The sequence below is a fragment of the Cyanistes caeruleus genome, chromosome Z (assembly GCF_971803275.1).
Source record: "Cyanistes caeruleus chromosome Z, bCyaCae1.hap1.1, whole genome shotgun sequence".
Taxonomy (NCBI): Eukaryota; Metazoa; Chordata; class Aves; order Passeriformes; family Paridae; genus Cyanistes; species Cyanistes caeruleus.
In genome coordinates, this window is record NC_141732.1 from 80,512,386 (window position 1) to 80,537,474 (window position 25,089).

Consider the following 25,089-nt stretch of genomic DNA (forward strand, 5'->3'; position numbering starts at 1 on the left):
AGCTCACACTTCTGCCCAGAGCACCAGGACTCAGCGTTCCAAATCTCCAGGACAAAACACTACAGGTGGTGGCAGAGGCCGGACAGCCCTGGTGCAGGCACACAGCACTTGAACCTCACCCTTTCTTTAGAAACAGCATTGATGAATAAACACTAGTGTTTGTGTAGCTGCATCCAACACCTGCCACAGCGAGTTTTTGGTTCATATCCATACTTTATATACTCCATACCCTACTCCATACTCAGCCTACTGCATATTCTGCTTCCTCACAATCTCTCTGGGATCTTATCTGCAGTCTGACACTTGCCACTGTTAGAGAAGTAGTCATAAATGTTCTAGTTTTCGCTCACCACAACCTCACAATGCTTTTCGCCAAATCAGTAATATTTTCAACCATTCTAGCAATCGTAGATTTGCTGAATTTCAAGGTTTTATGATTATTTTTAAGGCGATTTTCAAGTTTCTGGAGTCTGACAAATGTACTTTTATTAAAAAGAGTACATCTCTAGTTTGTACAGGTGATGTGTCAGAAGAGGCTCCTGAAAATGAGTTTTTTCATGCTCAATCCAACAATTAGTGTTCCAGTAAATACAACTTCTCAGTGCTTTGCCATCTCTTAAGTTCTCCCTCCTGTGTTAAAATTACCTTGTCTTGTGCTTCACACTCTGGATTTTGCAAATCCCTTTTCAAGACCTGAAAAATCTCTATTTATAAATAACCACAGCAGAGTGGAAAAACATTGTTGTGTAAAATACTCTTACAAGAAAAGCAAAAAGCCCAATGATTATATCACATGTATCTTGTACCAGAGTTAAATGTTTATACAGAGGGATTAATTTATTTTTTTTTTCCTCCCTGGAAACAGCTATAATAAATACACTGCTAGAGAAAATATGTGAGGTGGAAGACATGCACTCAACACTGAAGAAACATGTTTGGATATATCACAGTGAGGAGCTCGCAGAAGAATTTAATACCATAAAAATTCTGAGCTTCCAGCTTGCTGTCAGTGCTCAAATCTCTCAAAGTAAAACTTGGGTGAGTTTTCTTTTGAGATGTGGTCAGATGGTGCTTACAAGCTCCTTTAGCTGATTAGTCAGTAACAGGAATGAAAAACATTTCACAGGTTAACAGAGGTTATCAGGCAGCAACACAGAAATGAGGGCACAAAGCCTTTCCCCTCCTCCTGCTTCCTGCAGCCCCACAGTTTTGGCTCATAGATGCTTACTCTGTTCTTTGTTTTTTTTATTATTCTAAGTCCCCTGCCACTAATGAGGAGGACCTGGTGTGATGTCTGTGTTTGGGACAGCAGGAATTTGGTGTGCCTGGCTCTTGGTGTCCAGGCTGGGCATCACAACCTCTCCAGACTGGCAGGTTCACTCCCAGAGCTTGCTGCCTTCAGTTTCTGTGCAACAGCTCCCTGTCTTGCTGATTTTCACAGAGATTAAAGCTCTGCTTTCACAATCACTAATGCCACATTTGGGCAGTTCCCAATCTCACAGAAAACACATCCAGCCCAGGTAGGGTGTGAACACACAGCCCTGCTTCTGCTGAATCAGAGCAAGAGCATGACCACCAGAGAGAGAACAATAGCTGCTCTGGTTTAATACCTGCCAGGGGGAGTCTGTCACATTGACAATTTCACATGGCTGTGGGTTAGCAGCCTGAGATTGCACCTGATCTGCACTGCATTTCCTATGGCTCCAGCATTTTGACCAAGCATCACTGACCCTTACAGCTGGACTTCTTCTCAAAGAGCACCCTCAAATAAGCCCAAAAATGTTACCTTTTGATCTTAACTCACTTCCTTGAGAAATACTTATCTAGTATAAAACTAAAGCCAACAACCATACTCATAACTCAAACTTTAACTCATAAATTCACCTATTGAATTTACTTTTTCATGCAAATGTATCAAAGTCAGCAAAGCCATGACCAGCACTAGGTTCCTTGTAGCTGTGTCCAGAAGAGGGGAAGTGCATCCTCGTTACTACATCCTTAGCTCTGAGCTCTCAGAAGGATTAATTTCCCTTCTGATCCCCCTGCAGCATCCCAGTTGGACAGCACAGACTTTGGCAGGTGGAGAGGCCAGACAGAGCCCTGCCCAGCTTAACAGCATCACACCAGATGGAAAACGTCTGGATTTGCAGATGGAGGAAGAGCTTAATAGAAATACTCTCACGATGAGGTGAGACTTCCCCAAAAATGTGCACTTTAGGAGCTTCAAGATGTAATTTTTTTATACATAGAAGGCTACACAAAATCCCATCTTCATTACTGAAGCTCCACTAGCAGCGCAATGGAACTGCTTTTATCTAATCCAGAAAGGAATGAGACAGGTAAGTCTATCTCTGTCAGGCCTCTGTACCTTCTCTTTCTGTCTCACATACAGTTGGTTAAGATTAAGGTTTAACAGCTTTTTTTCTGGACCAAGGAACCACAGAATCTCTTCTCTTCATCTCCTGAGAGACACAGCACTCCAGTCATCATCCCCTCAAGCTGCAGTTGGGACCCACTCTGTAGAACACCAAATGCTTTCCAACACCCTTGCAGTCCAGCAACCCTCTCTGGGGTGCAGAGTTTTACAGCTGCCTGTTTGAAGCCATAAAAGGAGAAATGGGGCCTGAATTTTCAAGTGTTTCAGTTCCAAGGTTTAATCTATCGAGCACTTAGGAGAAAGGCTGTGCTACTGCAAGGAGTGCAGATGCCTTTGCAAAGCTGGGACAGCTGCAGGGTGCCTAAAACGCTCCACCCAGTGGTAGAAAGCTACCCCTGCCTGAAGGATAAAATCCTGCATAGTTCTACACAGGCAGTAAATCCCACACGTGCTTTCTTTCCCCACACGGTTCAAAAAAAGAAAGAAATTAACATTTTTATTATACTGCATAATAGAGACTATTCACGTAAAGAATACAACTGAGCCTAAAAAGGTTAAAAAAAAAAAAAAAAGTATGCACTCAGTACATTCAAAGTATGTGATTATCCCTCTAAAATCTAACACATTTCTTATCTCCCACCCCAGGACACTTAAATTCCCCTAATCCCAACTGCTCTCAGCAGAGATGCCTTAATTTCCCAAAGGCAAAAACACAGTTCTACCATTGTTATATCCAGGAAATCAGAGAACATAGTTGGGAATTAGTACAAGGATCAGGTATTCCTGTTGTTGTTCTGTAATAAATGATAGGGCTACTAGCAAAGACAAGCTCAGACCAATGCCTCAAGGCTCAGCACCCCTAGGTATTGTGGAAGATTGGGCTCAGGAATCAAACATCAATGCTTGTGCTCACCTTTAACGATAACTCAGTGACAAAAAGCCAGTATTCTGAATCCCTGCCTGTGGCACTGGGTTTGGAAGGAGATGATTTTTAGCGTCCCTCCCAACCCAAACCACTCTGTGATTCTGAAGCACAGCAAGCCATGTTTGTGCAGGTCCTAGCACAGGACCTGGATTTGGCCTTCTGGGAATGCCATGCTCCAGGCTTAGAAGCGAAATCAGGAACTGCAGAAGAGGAATGCAGAGGGATTGTCACTGGTCTCAACCATTCAGCAGTTTAATTGGCACAAAGTAGATTTAGATGGGATATTGGGAAGGAATTCCTGGCACAGGGTGCCCAGAGCAGCTGGGGCTGCCCCTGGACCCCTGCAGTGTCCAAGGCCAGGCTGGAACCTCATCTGGTGGAGGGTGTCCCTGCCCATGGCAGGGGTTGGAATGGGACAGTCTCCAAGGTCCCTTCCAACCCAAACCACCCCATGATTCCATGAACACATCGCTCTGGATCTGGCTGACCTCAGCTGGGTGCTGTGGAAGAAGCTGCTAGAGCTGCACTACCTGAAGTCCCAGTAAACTTCATGGGAAAGGATTTTTCACTGCTTCACTTCAGCGTGGAAAAGCCCCTCATCAGAGGTTCTTACAGGAAATGAACAGGATAAAAATGGAATGATATGGGAATAAGCAGTTGGCTCACACTGCAAAGAAAGGTTACTGGCAGGAGGATGTACATCATCTGTGCTGATAAGACATTTGTCAATGTATCTGAGAGTTGCAGTTTATGCCTAAGAAGTTCTCTGGAAAATAAGGTGGACATCGTGATGCATTTTGCAGAAAATATGACATTATTCAGGATGGCCAAATGTAGCTCTCATGGCAAGAATTACACATTAATCTCAAAAATATGAGTGATAAAAAAGAGAAATGAAACATTATGTGCTTAATAAAGCACATGAAGGGGATTTACTGCAAACACACGGTGATGAGCTCAGAACTGTGATTATGTGGGGATGAGATCCTGGAAAAACTTGGTCCGGTTCTCTGAAAATGAGAATACAATGATCATCTACAGTCAAGAACTGCCCATAAAATTCCCTCATGAGGGCAAGAGGAGGCACAGCACCCATCCATGATCTCTGTGACCAGTGACTGGACCTGATGAAATGACATGAAGTTCTGTAAGGGCAGGTTTAGGCTGGATATCAGGGCAAGGTTCTTCCCCCAGAGGGTGCTGGCACTGCCCAGGCTCCTCAGGGAATGGTGACATTCCTGAGGCTGCCAGAGCTCCAGGAGCCTTTGGACAGCTCTGCCAGGGGTGCCCAGGCTGGGATTGTTGGGGTGTCTGTGCAGGGCCAGGAGCTGGACTGGAAGATCCTGGTGGGTCCCTCCCAACCCAGATTATTCCATGCTTCTATGATTCTAAGAAGGAAGAGGGAATTAGTTACTGGTTATTACAAAAGGCACTACTGGTTATTAGATAAAAATCCTCCTGCAAAGGATGTGGCAAAATCCATGTGGCAAATGTGTTTTGAGCAATGAAATCCCAGTAAGCCAAATTTACTAAAATAAGAGTAGAAAGAGGAAAACAGATACTGTATTAGATAAACATCTGGTTTGCTGCCCTATGGCAGCTGGGTTGGTTGGAGGGGTTTTTTTAATCCATATAAACAGTGCTAAATATCTCTGAGTCGTTAAAAGTCACTGCACCCATGAAAACCCCTGGGAAGGTGATCAGCATACTTCAATTGTTATCCACCAGCTGTAGCAACATTTGCCTTGACCTGAATTTCCTGCTAGGCTAGGCAGACAGGTTTGAGTAACTGCCTGGCTTTCACAATCCTCTCATGCCAGCAGAGTGGCAAGAAGCTGTTTTAGACAAGGAATATTTGACAGTGGACAGGGATGAGAGAGAGTGAAGGCTGAAGTCTCTGCTCCTGCTCCAGTGCTATGGAGAGGTGTGTGCTGTCTCTGACAGGGCTCTCTCCAGTGAGTACCTGATGCAGATGTGCACATCAGAGCAAGCTGCTCACGGCAGCATCAAGAGCTCCAGTGAGCACAAGGACTTCATTTCACCCCAGTGTCGTGTTGGTTCTGACAAATGGTTTGTAACTCAAACCCCACTGCCTCTGAGAGGCAGCTCCCTGGGAACTGCACCTTCCAAACTGGCCAAGAGCACCCCACACCAAAAGACCCAAGAAATACCAAGAACTACAGATGATACCATCAGAGGAAGTTTAAGAATGAGATGCTGAATGCATGCAGTTATCATCTGACAACAGGCCAGATGCAGCCACACCCCTTCCCGGAGGGCTGGCAGATTTGCTAGAGTTCTCTAGAAACTACCTAATAAACACCAGTTATTCCTCAACCAGGGAAAGCACTCTCTCCAAAACCTAACACTGATTTCCCAAAAGTAACAATTCTCACAGTGATTTACTTTTAAAATAGACTAACAAACAGAACACCAAGTCCTTTTTCTTTTTGTGTTATATTTATTTTTCTTTTGGGAGGCACAATGATAATTTCAGCTTCTGCTCTTTTCCCTTGCAGAACAGCAGGGTACAGGTTAATAGCCATCAATCTACAATCAATACATACTTCAGAAAGTCTCTGATTACATTTTCACATTTCCTGATAATAAAAGAGGCACATGTGCCAGACAGTGACAGTAGCTGAAGTTTAAGCAACACTTGCTTAAAAAGCTGCACTGACTGCTATTTTAAGGCAGGTTGGGTGAAAGTCTGACAGGCAATTTCCTCAGGAAATGAAAATAATTTTGCCTACAGAAATACATTGATTGAAAAGAGGCTTTTAGAAAATACTTCATCAGTGTGCAATTATATTGATGCTGCACTTCCTTCAGTTAGAAAGACATCAATGAATCTTTTTTGTTCTGAATTCTGACTTCTCAGTTGTTCCTTTACCTTGCAGGAAAGGCAGGCAGTGATGCTCTGATGTCACAGCAGGCAGGTTTCTCAGGGAATCAGCAGTTCAGGCCAGGCTGCAGTGCCCAGGATCCATCAGGCTGTGTTCTCAATGACCACAGCAATGCCTTGCCCACCGCCGATGCACGCCGACCCAACTGCGTACTTCCCACCACGGCGCCTGCTCAGAAACAACAACAGGGAAGATGGGTCACCTCAGGAAACCACAGCAGCTCCTGTCTTGATTTTCTGAGAGGAAACTCCAGCTATCAACTGGGTGTTACTGGAGATGACTTTTAGAAAGTGTATCTTGTTATTTTCCTAGTAAGGTATCATGAAGTCTCAACTGATGTTGAAATATTTCTGAACAATGATTTTAGACATCATCTGGTGCCATCCCCTGCCACAGAAGGATCTTCCTCCACTAGACCCCACCTGAACATCTCTAGAGTGGTTTTTAAGCTACCTGAACATTGCTGAGGTAGTTTTTAAATTCTAGGTTTCCTACAGCCAGACTCCAAAAAACAGTTCTCTGCAAGGTGCAAATGATCTGAAGTTTCATAGCTGAGCACCAAGACAGTGCTGCAAGTACAAGTAAAGAGACAGAGTGATCTCTACCCTGAGGGAGGGAAAAAAAGGAAAATTCAGATTAAAATGGTCCTAAGCTTATCAAGGAAGCCAAAAGAGCCTGAATTTCTGAAAATATACTAAAGGAGAGAGAAGGTGACAACAAAGTCTTTTAAAGCATCCCCTTCCAGTAGCTAAAGGGGACTGGAGAGGAATTTTGCACAAGCAGCTGGAGGGCCAGCACCCAGGCAATGGCTTGCCAGTGCCAGAGGGCAGGCCCAGCTGGGATATTGGCAAGGAATTGCTGGCTGGGAGGGTGGGCCGGCCCTGGCACAGGGTGCCCAGAGCAGCTGGGGCTGCCCCTGCATCCCTGCAGTGTCCAAGGCCAGGCTGGACAGGGCTTGCAGCAGCCTGGGACACTGGAAGGTGGCCCTGCCATGGCAGGGGGTGAAATGAGATCCTATTTAAAGGTCCCTTCCAACCCAAACCATTTTGAACTCCATGATTCTATGAAATGCACCATGTTAGGAAGATAACAGACTTTGAGAGAAATGCTCAAAGGCCACTTAAAAAAAGGAAAACCTTCCCACAGACTCCTGTGGGCTCAGATCAGATCTAGGTGGACTAACAAATGCTGTCATGACAACAGGATGGAATGTGAGGTGAGTGCAGGACCTGCACTGCAGCACAGAGGTGGCAAATTCATACAAAAAGAAGCATGTTCCAGCGAGGAGAATTTTAAGCTGGCTGACTGTAAGAGTTTAGTCAGAGGGTATCCGTGCTCAAAATGTCTGCAGGCATAAATCCACCAGCACTGCACCCACCCTGAGCAGCTCCTGTCTGTGTGCATACCTTAATTCATGCACCAGGTGAGCTGTGATCCGTGACCCCGAGGCCCCCAGGGGGTGGCCGATGGCGATGGCACCTCCGTTGACGTTGGTTTTCTCAGGGTCAAGGCCCAACACTTTTTCCACAGCCAGGTACTGAGGTGCAAATGCCTCATTTACCTAAAGCACCAGAGAAAGGACAGAACTTTCACATCAGCTTTCAGCAGTATGTGTGCAAACAAGATCAAATGAGGTGAACTGGTCCTCCAGGTCCTTTTGAGGAAAACATTAAACGCTGTGTTTATAACAGCATGCTCAGCCAACACACATCTGTCAATCCAACCCAACTGAATTCAATTACTAAGCAAGGACGAAGTGTATTTTAAAAAAAAAAGTTACAATTTGTTCTGAAGGAGTGGGTCCACGAAGAGCCTGCTGCTCTGACAGAAAAAGACCCTGTTCACACGTATGACTAAATAAAACTATGAGCAGTCCAGCCAACAGAGTAAAACATCATGTCACATGGGGATATTTTTGTTCCGTGGAATGCGATCACACCATTTCCAGTTTCCACGTGCCTGGGATTTTTGTAGTGACTGTGCAGCAGAAACTGGATGGGCAGAGGTCAGGCAGGCTCCTGACAGGCAAGAACACCTACAGGGAATGAGTGGAATCTTTCTACTAAAAAGATCAGGGGTAAAATCACTGCTCCTGTAAAAACATCTCACCTCTACCAAATCCATATCCTTCAGGGTCAGTCCTGCCTTCTTCAAAACCTCTGTAATTGCAGGTACAGGGCCTGTATGGAAATTGTATGAAGTTAGTTAAATATAAAAAAATTATTAAATTGAGTATTAGAAACTTGTTTTACATAGGATAAATTCATAAAACCTCATGAGAACACCTCCCATGAGCCTCTGTGCAGCCAATGAATTCTGGATATGTCACTCACCTGCTGTATAAGGTGGCAGGAGAATTCCTAAATCTCAAAACTACCTGGTCTCCTTGTCACATACAGCCAGGGAAAGCTAAGAGTCTCACTACTGCTGCACACAGAGCTCTCAGGTCAAGAGAAGTGACAGTCCCCAGGCAAATAAAACAACTTCACAATGGTTTTGAGGCATTCTGCTTCACAGTACTCTTGGTTCCATTTATTCTTTCCTCACAACTTGCAGCCTTCCAGGTAAACAAAAAATAGAAAAATACAGGCTGCTCTAGAGTTTGCTGGTTATGTGCTTAGTTATAGGAATTGTTGTTTTGGTGTTTTTAATATACCAGGAAATCTTTTAGCAAAGAGCCAAGCATTTAATTAGTTCATTCCAAACAATTAAATGCTCCCTCAGACTCAGGTCTTGACCAGCTGAAGAACGTAAGATTTTGGTTTTCAGACTATTAAGAGTTTGGCAACAATACTGTCCTCTGGAAGAAAGCTGCCTTCTATAACCTAATATAATCTAGTAAAGGAAATTAACCCCAAACACAGCTACCTAAGGAAACACTTACTCAAAGAGAATTTGGAAGGGTTAAGTAGGTATGTGCTTGTAGGAGAAACATACTAAGATGTTCAGTGGTGGCTGATTGTTCAATTCTAAAACACCAACAATCCTAAACACTATCACACTGCCAAAAAGTTGTTTTGAAAACACCTAGCTCAAACAACAAAAACACAAAAATAAGTAAATTACAAGAGACAGAAAAATTAAAAGAAGAAAGGGCCCAGTTCAGAGCTCAGTGGAGTATCAGGGAGCCCCAGGCAGCTTTAACACTAGACTCCATGTGCATCTCATTAGGGAAGGATTTTAGTATGCCTGCTACGCATGAGAGTAATGGGAGGGCCTCATGTGGACAATGCAAAGACCCCTAATGACAGCCAAGTAAACTTTTTCCCCTCTCTGTCTTTTTAAAAATAATGAATTCTCTCACTGAACACTGTGAGACAGGACTTGCTATCAGTATGTGAAAGGACAGTGGCTCAGACTGAGCTCCTGTTTGTCAGATCTGCTGCTGTCATGTCAATGAATCTCATCTGGTCTCTTTGAGCTCCTGGGGACAGGCTGTGGTGTGAAGGAGTTGGGATATTAACTGATACTCCATATGATTTATGAAGTTTTTAAACAAGCTAGAAGAGCTGCCTGGCCTAGAGAGAATGAGCTGATTTAGGAAGCACAATGCCAGCACAAAATCCAGCGGAAAAAGCCTTCCCTCCACGTTTGCTTTGGAGGCTGTGTCAGTCAGACAGTCTGACCAGGAAAACAAACCTGACAATGCCTCATTTGCATTTCTACTGACACACAGAACCAACCAACAACAGCTCTTCTGAACACAACGAGAGAGAGGAAAAGCAATGCTGGGATACAATGCTGTCTGCAAACTAAAAAATCCTGTGGTGTCTGGATTGGCTCTGAGGGACTGTTTGCACTAAGAGATACTTGATGAGGAAAAACAAAATCTGGGACTAAAGCAACTGAGAAAGGGTTTGGTTTGCCAAGTAATACCTGAACAGATGCACATCCTGGGACCCAAGCAGCTTGAGCCACTGAGTAACTGCTGAAAGGTTTCTTTCATAATAGCCACTACTCCATCAGGAAGAGAAGAGGCAGGCAACTCATAGTTACACATTTTATCATGGGAGTTAGAGCTTACAGGAAACTAAAGTGAATTTTAGAAGAAAATTGTTTTTAAAATGTGTTTGAGTGTTTGTTTTCTTGACTAAAAGAGACAGTAAAAAAGGGGAAGAAAGAAGAGCCTGGGGGACTATGCTCGTGTTACTGCTGTGGGTCAGACACTGAGCACACCCTGCCAGCCAAACTGAGGAGCAAATCTGTCCCTCTGCACAACAGGGATAGATTGACACAGTGGGATGGACAGCAAGACACACAAACACCTTCAGAGCCACCAGCCTGAGCACAGTGAAGCATCATTTCCTTTCCTTCAGAACGCCCATGACAAGAACATTTTAATGCTGCTCGATGCTCTAAAATGATGAGCTTTATTGTAACTCACCAATGCCCATGATGGAAGGGTCACAGCCAGCTGAGTGATAAGCTACTACTCTTGCCAGAGGAGTGAGACTGTGCTTTTTAAGTGCTGATTCACTGGCAAGGATGACTGCACCAGCTCCATCACACACACCCTTGAAGTAAGAGAGAAGCAATTTTAGCGAGAAAATAGAAACAAAAAAAAATCCTCACAATCTTTAAACTAAACCCCCAAAAGGGGCTTGAGTCTAAGGTACTATAATTAACATTCAACAATGTTTATCCAAAACAACAATCTTTCACTATTCTGAGCGTGGGGAGAGAAAGTTAAATATAGATAACTGTTTAATGAATTCCAGTGTGTTAGAAAAGAAAAATAAGTCTTCCTTTCACTGGAAATATGATTCTGCTGACTTGAAAGAACACAATTAATAATGGATAATGTATGTGCTATTAATCATAAAAGATACTTTACAGACACCCACACTTACTGTGGCTATGAGCTATTTTAGGCATGAATTCAGAGCGAATGATCACAGCACTCCATCTGGCCCAAGGAACTTCAATCAATTAATTAAAATAATGACTGTGAGAGGAACAGTCCATAACAACCTGCTGCTAAGCACCGAGTATATTCTGGGTAAGAGCAAAATGTGGTTTGGGGGAAGAGAGAACAGTAGCTGTGGGACAAAGATGAGCAGCAGCAGTATGCTCACTAACAAAATGCAGGTTTAAAGCAAATGAGCCCAGTAACCACTGCCCCCCCAAGAAAGCAGAGTGGCTACACTGCCACTGCAGCCACCAACTGCACAACTCAAGGCTGATGAAGGAATGCCAGTGTCTCACTGCAAGATCAGTGGCAATCCACAGAATTTTAGGACTTGGGAGCTGACTGAAGGATCCCCTGGCAGCTCAGGGCTGGAAGAGTCAGCCGGGCACTTAGCTGCAGAGTGAGAAGTCGTTCTCGTCAGGAGACACCACTGACAGCCAACTCGGTGAGAGATAAAAACAGTGGCAATAAATCTGGAGAGCCACAGGGGGCACACCTGCCCAACCCAAGGGTCTGATGTACTCACTGAAGCATTCCCAGCCGTGACTGTTCCATCCTTTTTAAAGACACACGGGAGTTTTGTCAGCTGTTCCATAGTGGTCTGGGGCTTGGGGTGCTCATCCTTTTGCATGCTTTCTTTACCCTTTTTGGTCTTCACTTCAATTGGTGCCATCTCAGCGTTGAAGTAGCCAGCATCATTAGCTGCAGTTACAAAAAGGAAAATAAAAGGACTTGATAAAAACATCACGGTGATTTTTCATGTACATATTTTCACCTGCATGCAGCTTCTGCTCCATTCGAATCAAAAGTTCAGGGACAGAAATACTTATGCTTTATTTTGCTTAAATAGATTGGTTTGTATTTTATTGTTGAGGTGTTTTTGTGGTTTTTGTTATTTTAAGAAACTGGGCAAAAAACTACGCAAGTACACTTTCAAACTTCTCCAAATAAAGTCTCAAATATTGAAACTTTTTTTCAGGTTTAAACAGCTGAACTCTTTTTGGTTTGGTTTTTTTTGTGTAAACCGCTAGGTTTATTTTTAATACATATTCCCCTTTACTGCTGCTTTATTTTACAGCTCTGTCATTTCTCAGACGGCCAAGATGTAAATCTCACTCAGAGAGGAAAGGGCAAAAAACCTCTTGAGCCATATTGTTTCTGTCGATAAAATACTGTATATCAATGAAAATTCTGTTCAAGGTGCACCTCCAAAGGCTCTCACTGCCAAGCCAGGATTTCAGAATGGGGTCTGGCCACTTAAACAACCTAAAACAATTCAAGTAACTGTAGGTATCCAAGATGCCCAAAAAAGCATCTGGCCATATTGCCTAATATAACATGAGACAAAGATTCAAAGCTAAGACATCAAAATTGTCAGATCTGATGTTGTTTAGCTACCTCTGGGCTTCTCAATAAATTCCTCAAAATCTGTTTCTTTCCTGATTACACAAAGAGCTCTCTCTTTACTGTGGGATAAGATGATCCAGTCCTACAGGCAGAAATAAAAACAGCAAGGTAAAATCCTAGAAAACAAGAATCACAGATTCTAGCAAAGGATCCAGGAACTGCAGGAGTTAGGCAACAAGAAGAAAAAGCAGGAAAGGTAATAAACTATGAAGAAAAGTTACAAAAAGCACTTCTACATCCACTGCAAAAAAAATACAAACTCCTCCTTCAAGAGTGCAGCTGTTAAAATGCATCATCATTAGAATCCAAAACCATGCTTAGATCTTTCTTTCATATGTTCACCTTTGGCCTGCAATGAATGTTAACTCCCAGGGGGCCACTGCACATCCTACTGGTTTTTAGCCTAAACTTCACAGTAACTGAATACCAGAAACCTGGGTTGGTTTGGGTTGGAAGGGACATTACAGTCCATCTTGTTCCAACCCCCTGCCATGGGCAGGGTCACCTCCCACTGTCCCAGGCTGCTGCAAGCCCTGTCCAGCCCGGCCTTGGACACTGCAGGGATGCAGGGGCAGCCCCAGCTGCTCTGGGCACCCTGTGCCAGGGCCTGCCCACCCTCCCAGCCAGCAATTCCTTGCCAATATCCCAGCTGGGCCTGCCCTCTGGCACTGGCAAGCCATTGCCTGGGTGCTGGCCCTGCAGGCCTTGTCCCCAGTCCCTGGGCAGCTCTCCTGGAGCCCCTTTAGGCCCTGCCAGGGGCTCTCAGCTCTCCCTGGAGCCTGAATACTTGTGCAGGGGAGCAGCCCCAGCTCTCCCAGGCTGCCTCCAGAGCACAGGGGCTCCAGCCCTGGCAGCAGCTGCGTGGCCTCCTCTGGGCCGGCTCCAGCAGCTCCACATCCTTCCTTAGGTTGGAAGCCCCAGAGCTAAATGCCTCTGAATTATGGTTTTGGGCACGTAAACCACGCAGAGAACAGTTTAAAACACAGCTCCTAAACAAGTTTCCCCTCTTCAGATTCCATGTGCTCTGACTTTTCAAGCATTCAAGAACAACATTCACTTTGCAAAAGAAAGAAGAAGGATTTAGATGAATTACAGCACATGCTGGCACACAAGAATGATGTGGAAGATTGTTCTGCCGTGCAGAGGAAAGAAAGGAGTGCAGTCAGCCATGCCTGGGACAATGCTGCATCCCACCAGAGGGGAATCAACAAATGCCATTCACCAACATGAATCCTGCTCAGGCAAGAGCTGACCCATGACTGGCCAACGGTGTTTGCTGCCTCAACAGCTCTGGAATGTCCATGAGGATGTGAGGATGTCCATGAGGAAGGCACAGGAAGGCAGTGGAAAGGAGCTTCCAGCTAAACCTTCTGAGGGGTGCAACACCTGTCTCAGTATACTTTCAGAGTCAACCCCCCTAAGACTGCACTACTGGTTCCACGGGGCCAACAAAATCTCAAATTACAGAAGGTAAACAGAAGGATAAATTACACCAAGAGCCAAAGAAATCCTGAGAACATTTTGAATCAGTGCTAAAAACTGACTAGACTTGAAACTGGTGTCGCATGAACACTTTTTCTCCTTGATTTACTCACCAGCTTTGCACCTCTGCTGCGTTTTGAGCGCGTACCGGTCACAGTCCTCTCGAGAGATGCTGTATTTTGCAGCCAGGTTTTCAGCTGTCACTGCCATAGGTATTTTAACATGTGTATCTGTTAGGGCTTCCCACAGTGTGTCCTCCAGCTGCATGGAACATCAGAAGAAGAAAATTAGAAAGCACAGCAACACTGTACTTATTACTGACAGCTTCTAACTGCTCAGCAGTTGGAAACCAGTGGCTCTTTGTAAAATTAATTCAGATTGCCTACAGATAATTTATTGATTTATTAGAATGAACACACTGAAAATCAGTGTGCAAGTTCCTCTGTGCTATTCTAGTTAATCTCCATTGCACTCTAGTGAAATTCTTTCCACTCACACATGACCTCAAGAGGCTTGGGGAAAGCTTTAAAAGAGATTTTTAGTATTTCAGCATATTTCACTTCTGTATGAATTATTTATTAGAGCCCTGTGAGCAAACACATCTGTCTGGTAGCCAAGAAGGAAATGGGAGGCACTGTGTGAAGGCACTGCAGCCTACTGATTCTTTAGCTCCTTCTCTACTGTCAGGTAAAATCCTCTTACTAGAGTCAAAGGTTTCTGTGGGTATAACATCTCAGGGGAGAAAATACCCAAGTCTACCTTCACTCAACCTGATAAAGGCAAGAGTCAGTAATGGCAAAACCAGATGGGTTTTGTTATCTCTGCCAGCAGTAAAGTTCTGCGAGATAAACCATTCATTCACCTGTCACTGTCTAATTCAGTTATCTCCATGATAAGAACCCAGATGCACCTACTTATGATACTTGGTGTGTCAGCAACTTTGTGAGGGTGCTGTCTGTAGGACCTGTGCCACACAAGCACAGAACCAAGAACACATCATATTCACCATCTTCACAATGGAAATACAGTGTGAGAGAAAACCCCGAAGGGCTGAAACACTGAAATATCCTAATTTTGCATTTTGATGTCAGCTATGACCCACTGAGTAAGTAGGGGTGTGTCACCAATTTATCCTGCTGCACATTTCCCACAGTATTCACTCAGGACTTATCTTCAGAAGAAAATGTAAAGATGACTTACTTGACAATGGATTTAACTTAAGATTTGACTTTGAAATTGAGAGATGCTCACAGCTTGGAGGTATACATGTTCTTTACCAGTCTATCTACCTACTGTCAGCATTACAAGCCTTGCCTAAACTGTGTGTGCCTCTACTTCATAGACATTTTGTGCCTAGTACTTGCACAGTGAACTAAATTTTGTGCATAAGACTTTTTTGGTATGTTTAACATGGAGGAGGAACTCAGAAATGGTTTTGAAAAGGCTGGAAAACTGGCACACTTCACAAAATGGCCTGAACCTACTGTTTTCATACTGTTTGAATACTTGCTTTAAAGCTGAAATGCTTTAAACTGTGAAGTCTGGATCTAATCTCCAATAATTTCACTTGCAAGGATTTAGTGCCTACAATCCTGATACTAAATGCTTTGCTCAGAAAACAAAAAAAGTACCTTGAGCTCTGCTCCTAATCTGGTTCCGAACCGAACTTTTCGAACCGCGTAAGGAGCCTGGCTCATGCTTTCAGCTCCCCCACACAGAACTACTTCTGATTCATTCAGGCAAATTTCCTGTTAACACAGTAAAACAAAACAGATCTAGGATTTAGCTTGCTGTTTGAGGAAGAAAATAACAACTGTTTTAAAGGAAGAAGTTGTCATCTACAAAGCAACAAACTTATAATTAATTCAAACTTAGTCATGTGTGTATATTCATGAAGGGTTTACCCTTCTGTTAAGGTTGGGGTCTGTCTCCTTCATGGCATGTCCCTTTTTCTTCCTTTCAGCGAAGAAAGATTGTATCCATGAGGGAAGAAGAGAATATGGGTGTGCACACATGACAGAGCAGAGGAACAAAGACATTAGACATTGGCATGCTTGTGTGGTTCAGTTCACAAATGGTTGCACTGGTGGTTCTGGCCTCCCACTCTTCTCAAAAGGAACACAAATTACACTTCAAAGCCTGAAGTAAGACCTCATGATTTGAAAAAAAAAAAATGGGACATAACATTAGAAGACAATACCAAGGTAGTTGCCAAAATAAGTCCCCAAACCACATTAATTCATCAATGGCAAAGTACACAACACCTAAAAGCGCCAGTTCTTAAATGCACCATCAGAGCATTCAAAATAGTGGTTCCTTAAAATGAATCACTGAGTTGGGCTTTGAGGTTATTTATGAACCAGAATGAAAGAAAATTAAATTACCCCAGAGAAGCTGTGGCTGCCCCTGGATCCCTGCAGTGTCCAAGGCCAGGCTGGACAGGGCTTGGAGCAACCTGGGACATTGGAAGGTGTCCCTGCCATGGCAGGGCAGTGAAACTGGGTGACTTTGATGTGCCTTCCAACCCAGACAGTTCCATGATTCTGTGATCTTGATACAAATTTGAGATTTCTAGCTAATAACTTGAGTGTAGCAATAGGTGCTGAGATGCTTCCTAGAGTTACTAAAAACTTTGTGAGCATCTAAGCAGCACTGGCTGCACTGATGAAATGCCATCTTTGAAAAGGACCTCCTTACTTTCACCACCTTACTTTCAACAAAAGTGGTCACATTCTGCAGCAGATTTTTTCAATGTGGACAAACGTGTGGCCTTTGGAAAAAGCACTAGGAAAAATAGTAGGGTGGATATTATTGCAAACACGTAACCTTAACTCTACATTTTCCACTTTTTTTCTTCTAGAGTATCAGATCTGAAATAATTCTTTAGAAAACAAAACAAAAAAAACTCCTACAAAACCAACAATTCGCTTGTTCAAGTATTCATAAAAGCAATGTATGAGCAAATGAAATAAAAATCCCTGTGCTCTGACTCAAAGAGAAGCTGACTCTCTTCTATTTCAAAAGAAGTGACACTATAAACTGCTTAACCCATGAGAGGTTTGGGTCTTTGGAAAAAGGCATACTTAAACACAGGTTGATACTTACACAGCTAGCCAGGTGAGATTATAAACAATGATCAAGAGGTGAAAGACTCCTGGAGTCCAGTAATTCCAGTCCATGCAAACAGGATTGTGGGATGCAACTATTGCACAGACGGGCTCCATTTCACCAGCTCATACTTGTTGCATTCCTCATATTAAACTAAAGATCTACAGTATTAGATAAATAAAGATCTACAATACTTGAATTTAAAAACCAACCACACAATCTGGCGTTGTGGTGGCTGAACTCCCACAAAAAACTGTGCTGGACAACAGAAATCTCTACCAAAAACACACATCAATACTCATCCCAAACACAAAGGGCATGTTTCCACATGTTAACAGCCTGTCAAAAGTTACAATTGCCACAGAAACGCAGCTTTGTACCTGGCAGCCATTGGCAATGGACTGGAAGCCAGAGCCACAGAGCCTGTTGACGGTGAGGGCTGGGACGGACATGGGGACTCCCACACGCAAACCGACGTGTCTTGCAATGTAGATCGCATCTGAGGAGCTCTGCAGGCAGAACAGGAAAGAGGTTTTCTCACACTCCCACTGATTTGCAAAGTAAAAAAAAGTCTTGATGGGCAGTCAGAATGGTGTAGTTGCATCCCATCCTACAGGATCTGAAAGTGTCACTGTCTTAATGCGTATTTTAGAGAAAATGTGAGTTACGTTAGCAACTTTATGTTTTCCCTTATCCCTTACTTTCAAAACATCACCCACACAGCAGGCTGACATAAGGGCAGATCCTGCTCAGACATGTCCTAAGCTAAAATGTGTTATAAAGACAAAGTTCTGTCCACAGTGCTACAATACTAATTCAAGTTCAGAAAAAAAAATAAATAAATTAATCAAGCCACTTCTGCTGAAGAAGGGGAGTTTGAAATAGTCATAGTTAATGCAACTTAATCAAACTTAATTAAGCTTAATAAAAAAAAAATCAATAAACCAGAATTTTTAAAAAATAATCTACTAGGATGGGGAAGTATGATGCAAAGGAAAAGACATGTATTTCCAAAATCAAAAGAAACTTTATCAGGAGACTGCTATTTTTCATGTGAAACCACTGCAAGAGATTTAAGTGCAGTAATTCTTTCCTAGGCCACAAACAGCTCTTACAAAATTGAAAAGCAGAATAAAGGAAGCTGAGATGGTAGTCATAGAAGATAGAATAATTTAAAGCTACTCTTTTGTCTGCAAATCCAAAGAAGGAATATTGCTGTTTCTTTGCTTATTTTCCAAGTTCTCAGTTTCTTGCTTCTTCTGCATCCTTGAAACACACAGTGCAAAATAAAAGTCCCCACCCTTAATAGTAATGGTGAAATCAGAATACAAAGGAAAAACAAAAAAAAAAAAGAGCTAGAAATGTTTTTTGCTGTCTTGCCTACAACAAATATCCTCATTTGTATGTGTGGGTAACTGCAGTTTTGCAATGCGTACAACAGCATCCTCCTCACAAGCTCTTTGGAAAAGACACAATTGTCCAAATGTCTCTGCCAATCAGGGAATGTATCCTTCCAGCTCAAAGGAAACTCACATTCATTCAAAAAAATTCTATAGAAAACACAAGAGAAATGGACTCAAATCAGTTACAGGCCTGACACAGAAGGGGATTTATGCAACTCAGTGAAAAACCACTGATCACTGAGTAACACAGCTCGAGCCACTGAAACAGGGGAAATGTAACTGGGATTAGCAACTAACCAGTTAATGGATATATACTTTTAGGAGGGCAGCTCATCCTTGTTTGAATCACCTCTGGCACTAAAGAAAGCAAGCTAACCCTTGCTCCCAACAGTACCACAAATCACATAGGATACATCCCTCAAACACAAGCAGGAAACACTAGACTGCAAACTGCTACTGACCCATTTCACTACCACCCACTTGGCTGCCAGCCAGAGGCAGCTATCTATAGGGCCACACGGAGGGTGCCCAAAATAGCCCCCAGCAGCAGATTTTCCAGGCTCCCAACCTGCATGACGTTGCCCACGACGACGCTGTCGATGATCTCGGGAGGGACCTTGCCCGCGGCCAGCGCGGCGCGAGCGGCATGTTCCGTCAGGTCGGTGGCCGAGAAATCCTTCAGCGATCCCCCGTAAGCCCCAAAGGGAGTGCGCTTGGCAGCAACGATGAACACACCTGCAGCAGGGGCAGAAATGACCCATGGTGAATGCACCCAACAGCAGGGGCAGAAATCATCCACAGGCACAGCACCTCGCACACACCAAGCCCAACCTCCAGTGGGTGACACCCCGAATTCACGTCAAAATTTTTAAGTACAGGCAACATGAACACAGGAAGCTCGGGGCAAATAATGTAAGGGCGCTTTAGACAGAGGGAAGGCATGGAGAATTAATGGTCAGGAAGAAAAGCTGGGAAAATTCTGGAAATACCCCCTTTACACAGTGAGGTTTGACAACAAAGTAAGGTTGGATACAAATGTGGAGTTGGAGTAGGCTGCCACGTATATCAAACATTAGTGCTAGTGCACTAAGAGCATGCCAGTAACATCTAGGACATCCTGTAGCAGACACCTGTGAAAAAAATCAGATGAGGAACAGTGCTTTTAGCAGAGGCCATTCCCTCATCCTAGAAAAATCAGCAGATTTTTGGTTTATATGCAGAAACATTTTCCAAAAAAAAACCCAAACCAAACAATAAAGCACAACCCACCCCACGCCCCTCACTTTTTATATGCATTTCAATTTTGAGTACTTTAGCTTAAGAGGAAAAACATTCCCGAATCAAAAAACTAATTCTCCTACCAAAAATATACATGCCACCTAAACTGCTTTAGCATGAATCTTCTGGTTCCTGAGAAGAAAATCCAGTTTTTACTAGGCAGGAGACCATGTGCAAGTACATGTGTAGAAATGCACAGGCCAGGAGCAGTCAATACAAATTCTTGGGAGAAGCCATCTCTGAACAAAAGCAAACATCTCCTGGCTGCCTGTCACACTGGTTGCCTGCTCCCACGTGCAGAAAAACAAGTAGGAAGCAGGCTGTGAACTTTCCCCCAGTTGAACAATATCGCTCACAAGCCCCATTTCCACAGCTCCCATCAAACACCCAGCTATTTTAGGTAACACTGCAGGGACATATACAGATGTAAGAATGCAGACAAATGAAAATATCTGCTCATTAAGCTGCTCACGAGCACTGATCTCAGGTCATCTGATCTGTATTACTTGGCTGTTTTGTCAGACAGAGGGTGCTCATCCATCTCAGAAGTATTTGCACCCCAGGCTGCATGACTGCTAGGAAAGGACCTTCCAAACTGGTCAAGGTCAAGGTTTCCCACTGACACGGACTTGAACACGGTGTACAGACAGATATAAAACGTGAAGGGAGCATGCCCAAACTCATACCACAGAATGGTTTGGGTTGGAAGGCACTTCAATCCCACCCCCTGCCATGGACAGGGACACCTTCCACTGTCCCAGGCTGCTTCATGCCCCATCCAGCCTGGCCTGGGACACTTCCAGGGATCCAGGGGCAGCCACAGCTTCTCTGGGAAACCTGTGCCACTGACTCACCTCAAGGCAAAGAACTTCTTCTCAATACCCAATCTAAATCTTCCCTCCTCAGCACATCTTTCCTGCAGCAAAACAGGCCTTGATATTCAGATTCTTCACTACCCCTCCTGTTCACTGATTCCCTGCCTCCCCCAAATTGTGCCAACCCTAACTGATGACAAAGCTTTGCTGCAGACCAGCCTGGGGACCTGACCAAGCTAAAAGAACTTCTCCTCCCTTTTGGCCAGCTTGTCAGTTATCTACATTATTTGCTCAACCACATCCACCGTGGCATTGCCTCATGAACAGTCCAGGGCCGAGGATGGAACTTTGCCCTTAAACATTCCTTTCACATCAACACCACTTCTCTCTCTTTCACGGAGGCTGCTCACTGCTGCCCACTTCCCGACAGCACCGTGGGGCCAATAAACCCGGGCAGGTCACACAACAGAGGAGGCTGAACGCTAACCCAGACTCAGCAGAAAATGAGGGCCTCATTTTCACTTGGATCAGTTCTGTGCCTGAGTTCACCTTCTGGCTGCTCAATAAAACAGTAACTCAAGACTCAGAGGGAAGGCTGGACTGAACCAGTAAAAGAAGAAGAAGAAGAAGCATCAGCAATGTCTGTGTTATGCTGAATTAGCCTGAATTAGACACTCCCTTAGGGTAAGTAACTCCAGAGCCTGCCAAATTTTGCTTGACTGGAGAGGTACCTACAAATGCTACCCCCTCCACAGAATTTCAGGAGAGGCAACAAGGAGTGGGTGAAGTCCTGACTGAAAAAAGACTTTCTGTCCTTTGACAACTCTTCCCAAACCTCCATTAATTAGTTCTGCCCTACATTATCACAGAAAGGTTCTAGAGTCTCTGCAATTTCCCAAGGCAATAAACACTGGATGAGAGCAGAACAGTACCAAATGCACAGAGATCTGAAAACAAGAAAGCCAAGATCACTCTGAATCCTTGCCAAACACTATTTGAGGCATCTTTTAAACTGGTTTTGTTAACCACTTGCTGCCAAACAGGGAACTGAAACACTGTTTAATCTCCAACATATCTGAAATGCACTTGGAAGGAAAATAATACTTTAACAGATGCTATTTTGAAAGCCTAGAAAACAATCAGTAAGATAAAAAGAAGGAAGTTAAGAAGCAAGAATGGTGTACATGAAAGTGCTGTGGATTGTGATGAGAGAAAATCCTGCAGCAGACACAGAAAATTAAAACCAAACAATTATTGGCAAGGTGCCTTCTGTCCTATCCAGCTCAGCAAAACCATCAGAATTCATACAATGCTAACTACACAAGCTTTGGCATTGCAATCTCACACCATGACTGACACGTATGTTATTATTTACGTACAGTCTGTCAAGTAGCAAAGTGCTGTCAAACAGATAAAAAGCCCTATTGCAATAAATTTCAATTTTGTTTTCATACAAGAACAGGTCTTAAAAGGTGTATTCACCTCATTTTTAAGAGCCACAGAATTTAAACAATGTAGAGCATAAATTAGTTCTTTGCACCCAACACTCTCAGCAGCTCCAGGACTGAAGGAGTTTATCCTGCACAATCAGTGCTAACACAGGCAGAGCCTGGATGTGACAAACTCCCAGCCACTGACATTTCAGGTGTCACTTACAGTCACTGCATGTAAGCAGACAATTAGAGAATTAAAGAATCATGTGGGTTGTAAAAGACTCTCAAGATTATGGAGTCCAACCATTTCCCAGCACTTCCCAGGCCACCACTCACCCGAGCCCCCAAGTGCCACATCCACACAGCTCCTAATCCCTCCAGGGATGGGGACTCCACCACTGCCCTGGGCAGCTCTGACAGGGCTGGACAGCCCTTTCCATGGAGGAATTCTCCCTCACAATTCAAATTCCCAGTTACACGACAGACACACACCCCTTGCTATGTGTTTGTTTGCAGCACAAGTGACTCGAGCACTGCAGGGAGCCAAACACTCAATTACTGCACGAAGCAGAGCTGAGAACAGAGGCTGTGACTGACACTCTCTGACCCCCTCCTCACCTTCTGCACCCCTTCCCCATCCTGTGCTCCCCATTCCCACCTTCTGAACCCCATTTCCACCCCCTGACCACATTCCCACTTTCTGAACCCCATTTACACCCCCTGACCACATTCCCACTTTCTGAACCCCTTTTCCACCCCCTGACCACATTCCCACCTTCTGAACCCCATTTCCACCCCCTGACCACATTCCCACCCTCTGAACCCCATTTCCACCCCCTGACCACATTCCCACTTTCTGAACCCCTTTTCCACCCCCTGACCACATTCCCACTTTCTGAAGCCCATTTACACCCCTGACCACATTCCCACCCTCTGAACCCCATTTCTACTCTGACACCATTCCCACTCTCTGAACCCCACTCCCATCCTCTCAGCGCCCTTCCCATTCTATGACAATCATTCCCACCCTCTGCACCTCATTCCCATCCTCTGACCCTACGCAGCCCGCGGTTTTCTGGAAGTTCCTAATTACTTCCAGCTATCTGGCCCTGCAGGCAGGGACGGGACCGCGGGGAGGGAAATCCCCGGGAGGCACAGGAACGGCTCTGGGGGGCTCTACTTTGTAATTCCTGATCTGCCCCGCGTTAGGGGCCCCTACAGCGTCCAAGCCGTGACCGCCCGCCCTCAGGGTCGCCCCGGAGCCCCTCAGGGAGTCGGGGATCCGCGGCGGGACGGGAGCCTCACCCCTCAGCAGCGCCATGACCACACCGCGCCCCGGCCGAGTGCCGCGCCCCCCCGCACATTCGCCACGCTGGGGGCGGAGGCGGCGGCCGGCAGGCAATTTCCTTAAATTACTTCCTATGCGTAATTTCAGCTTTTTTTAAAAAATTTATTTTAAATGTATGTGCATGTGTGTGTGTCTCCGTGTGTGTGTGCGTGTGTGTTTATTTGTTTTTAAATTTTGCTTCTGCTTGGTTCTATTTTTTCCCTTGCGGTTTTGGCGAATCGGCGGCAGGAGAAGCGGGGGCGGGCGGTGCTGCCTGAGGGCAGAGGCTGCCCCCGCCGCCCGCCTCACAGGTAATTACAGCGTGTTACAGTTAACTGCAGATAATCGCGGAATCGTTCCCACGTTGGAAAGAATCTCCCTGAGGTTCCTGAGGACCACTGAGTCCAGCCTGTCACCCAATCCCCACCTTGTCCCCAGCCAGAGCTCTGGGTGCCACGTCCAGGCCTTCCTCAGACACCTCCAGGGATGGGGATTCCAACACCTCCCTGGGCAGTTCCAAGGCCTGACCACCCTTTCCATGGGGAAATTCCTCCTGATGTCCACCCTGATCCTGCCCTGGCGCAGCTGAGATCTATAAACCTCCTCAAGGGGTTTTGGGTTCCCTGGACATGGATGGAGATGAGCAGGAGCTGCTTGCAGCCCATCAGTTTGACACGAGGAAGCCTTTGGATAGTCTCATTTTCCAGCACAGCCGACACTGAAAAACAAGGGGATAAAAGGGCTAAAAAGTCTGAAATCATATATTGGTTGGTCACTAGAGGGAAAAATTGATCCCTTTGTGGGCTGCATCATCTCCTATCAGTCTCAGTGATGCAACACCAAGGATGATGTGAGAACTGACAGCAGGACAGATCCATGGCTTACTCTGATAATATGAAATAGTTAAAAATAAATACAAATATCCTAGAATCCCGGGATGATTTGGATTGGAAGGAACATTAAACGTCATCCAGTGGCACCCCTGCCATGGGCAGGGACACCTTCCGCTGGGATGCAGGGGCAGCCCCAGCTGCTCTGGGCACCCTGTGCCAGGGCCTGCCCACCCTCCCAGCCAGGAATGTGGAACTCCAAGCTACACCACAAAACCCACCCTCCACACTAGTGATGGTTGAAATGCGCCTTGAAGTATGATTTATCTGTATAACTGACCCAGTGGAACCATCCCGACTGTCAAGCAGAAGACTGGAAAGCCAGTGAAAATATTTTGTGTACAAATAAAAATTGCCATATGTCTTCAGGGACATATTTAAAGTTCTTTAAATTTTCTAGAAGTAAAAAATGTTATCCTGTGAAGACTCCCATTTGTCATTTAAAATAATCTCTCAACTACTTTCCCTACATAATTCCAATGATTCAATAAATCTGTAGATCAGTGAACATGCAAGGTTGTCTTTATGAAGAGGTGAGGGTTTTGCTGTATTTTCTCCCTTTGCCATTGACTTCCCTCATCTAGATCTTATTTAAGGCCAAGGGAAGGGATTGTGCCCCTGTGTCCCTGTGCTCAGGTGAGACCCCACCTGCAGAGCTGCCCCAGCCCTGGGCAACACCAGCACAAGGACGTGGAGCTGCTGGAGCCGGCCCAGAGGAGGCCACGCAGCTGCTGCCAGGGCTGGAGCCCCTGTGCTCTGGAGGCAGCCTGGGAGAGCTGGGGCTGCTCCCCTGCACAAGTATTCAGGCTCCAGGGAGAGCTGAGAGCCC

At 44.8% G+C, this 25,089-nt stretch overlaps 2 protein-coding genes across 2 annotated transcripts in view; one reads left to right on the forward strand and one right to left on the reverse strand.

The window, feature by feature from the left end:
* Positions 1 to 25,089, forward strand: part of ELAC1 (elaC ribonuclease Z 1) — a 511,775-nt gene that overhangs the window by 147,234 nt on the left and 339,452 nt on the right. The gene's annotated exons all lie outside the window — the stretch shown is intronic.
* On the reverse strand, positions 5,744 to 23,677 carry ACAA2 (acetyl-CoA acyltransferase 2). Its single transcript, XM_086867553.1, has 10 exons — positions 23,349 to 23,677; positions 19,086 to 19,252; positions 17,495 to 17,623; positions 15,638 to 15,754; positions 14,120 to 14,267; positions 11,644 to 11,819; positions 10,593 to 10,722; positions 8,318 to 8,388; positions 7,615 to 7,769; positions 5,744 to 6,376 (listed from the first exon to the last, which is right to left on the reverse strand). Exons 1-10 carry the CDS (start codon positions 23,362 to 23,364, stop codon positions 6,292 to 6,294), a joined length of 1,194 nt encoding a protein of 397 aa, XP_086723679.1. The 5' UTR covers positions 23,365 to 23,677; the 3' UTR covers positions 5,744 to 6,291.

What these genes read in the sequence shown, in the direction of transcription:
- ACAA2 (XM_086867553.1), bottom strand. An exon ending in CCCTTCCATCATGGGCATTG is followed by an intron (nt 8,389 to 10,592) that starts GTGAGTTACAAT and finishes ATTTCCATACAG; the next exon opens with GCCCTGTACCTGCAATTACA. An exon ending in CACCTGGTGCATGAATTAAG is followed by an intron (nt 6,377 to 7,614) that starts GTATGCACACAG and finishes GTTTCTGAGCAG; the next exon opens with GCGCCGTGGTGGGAAGTACG.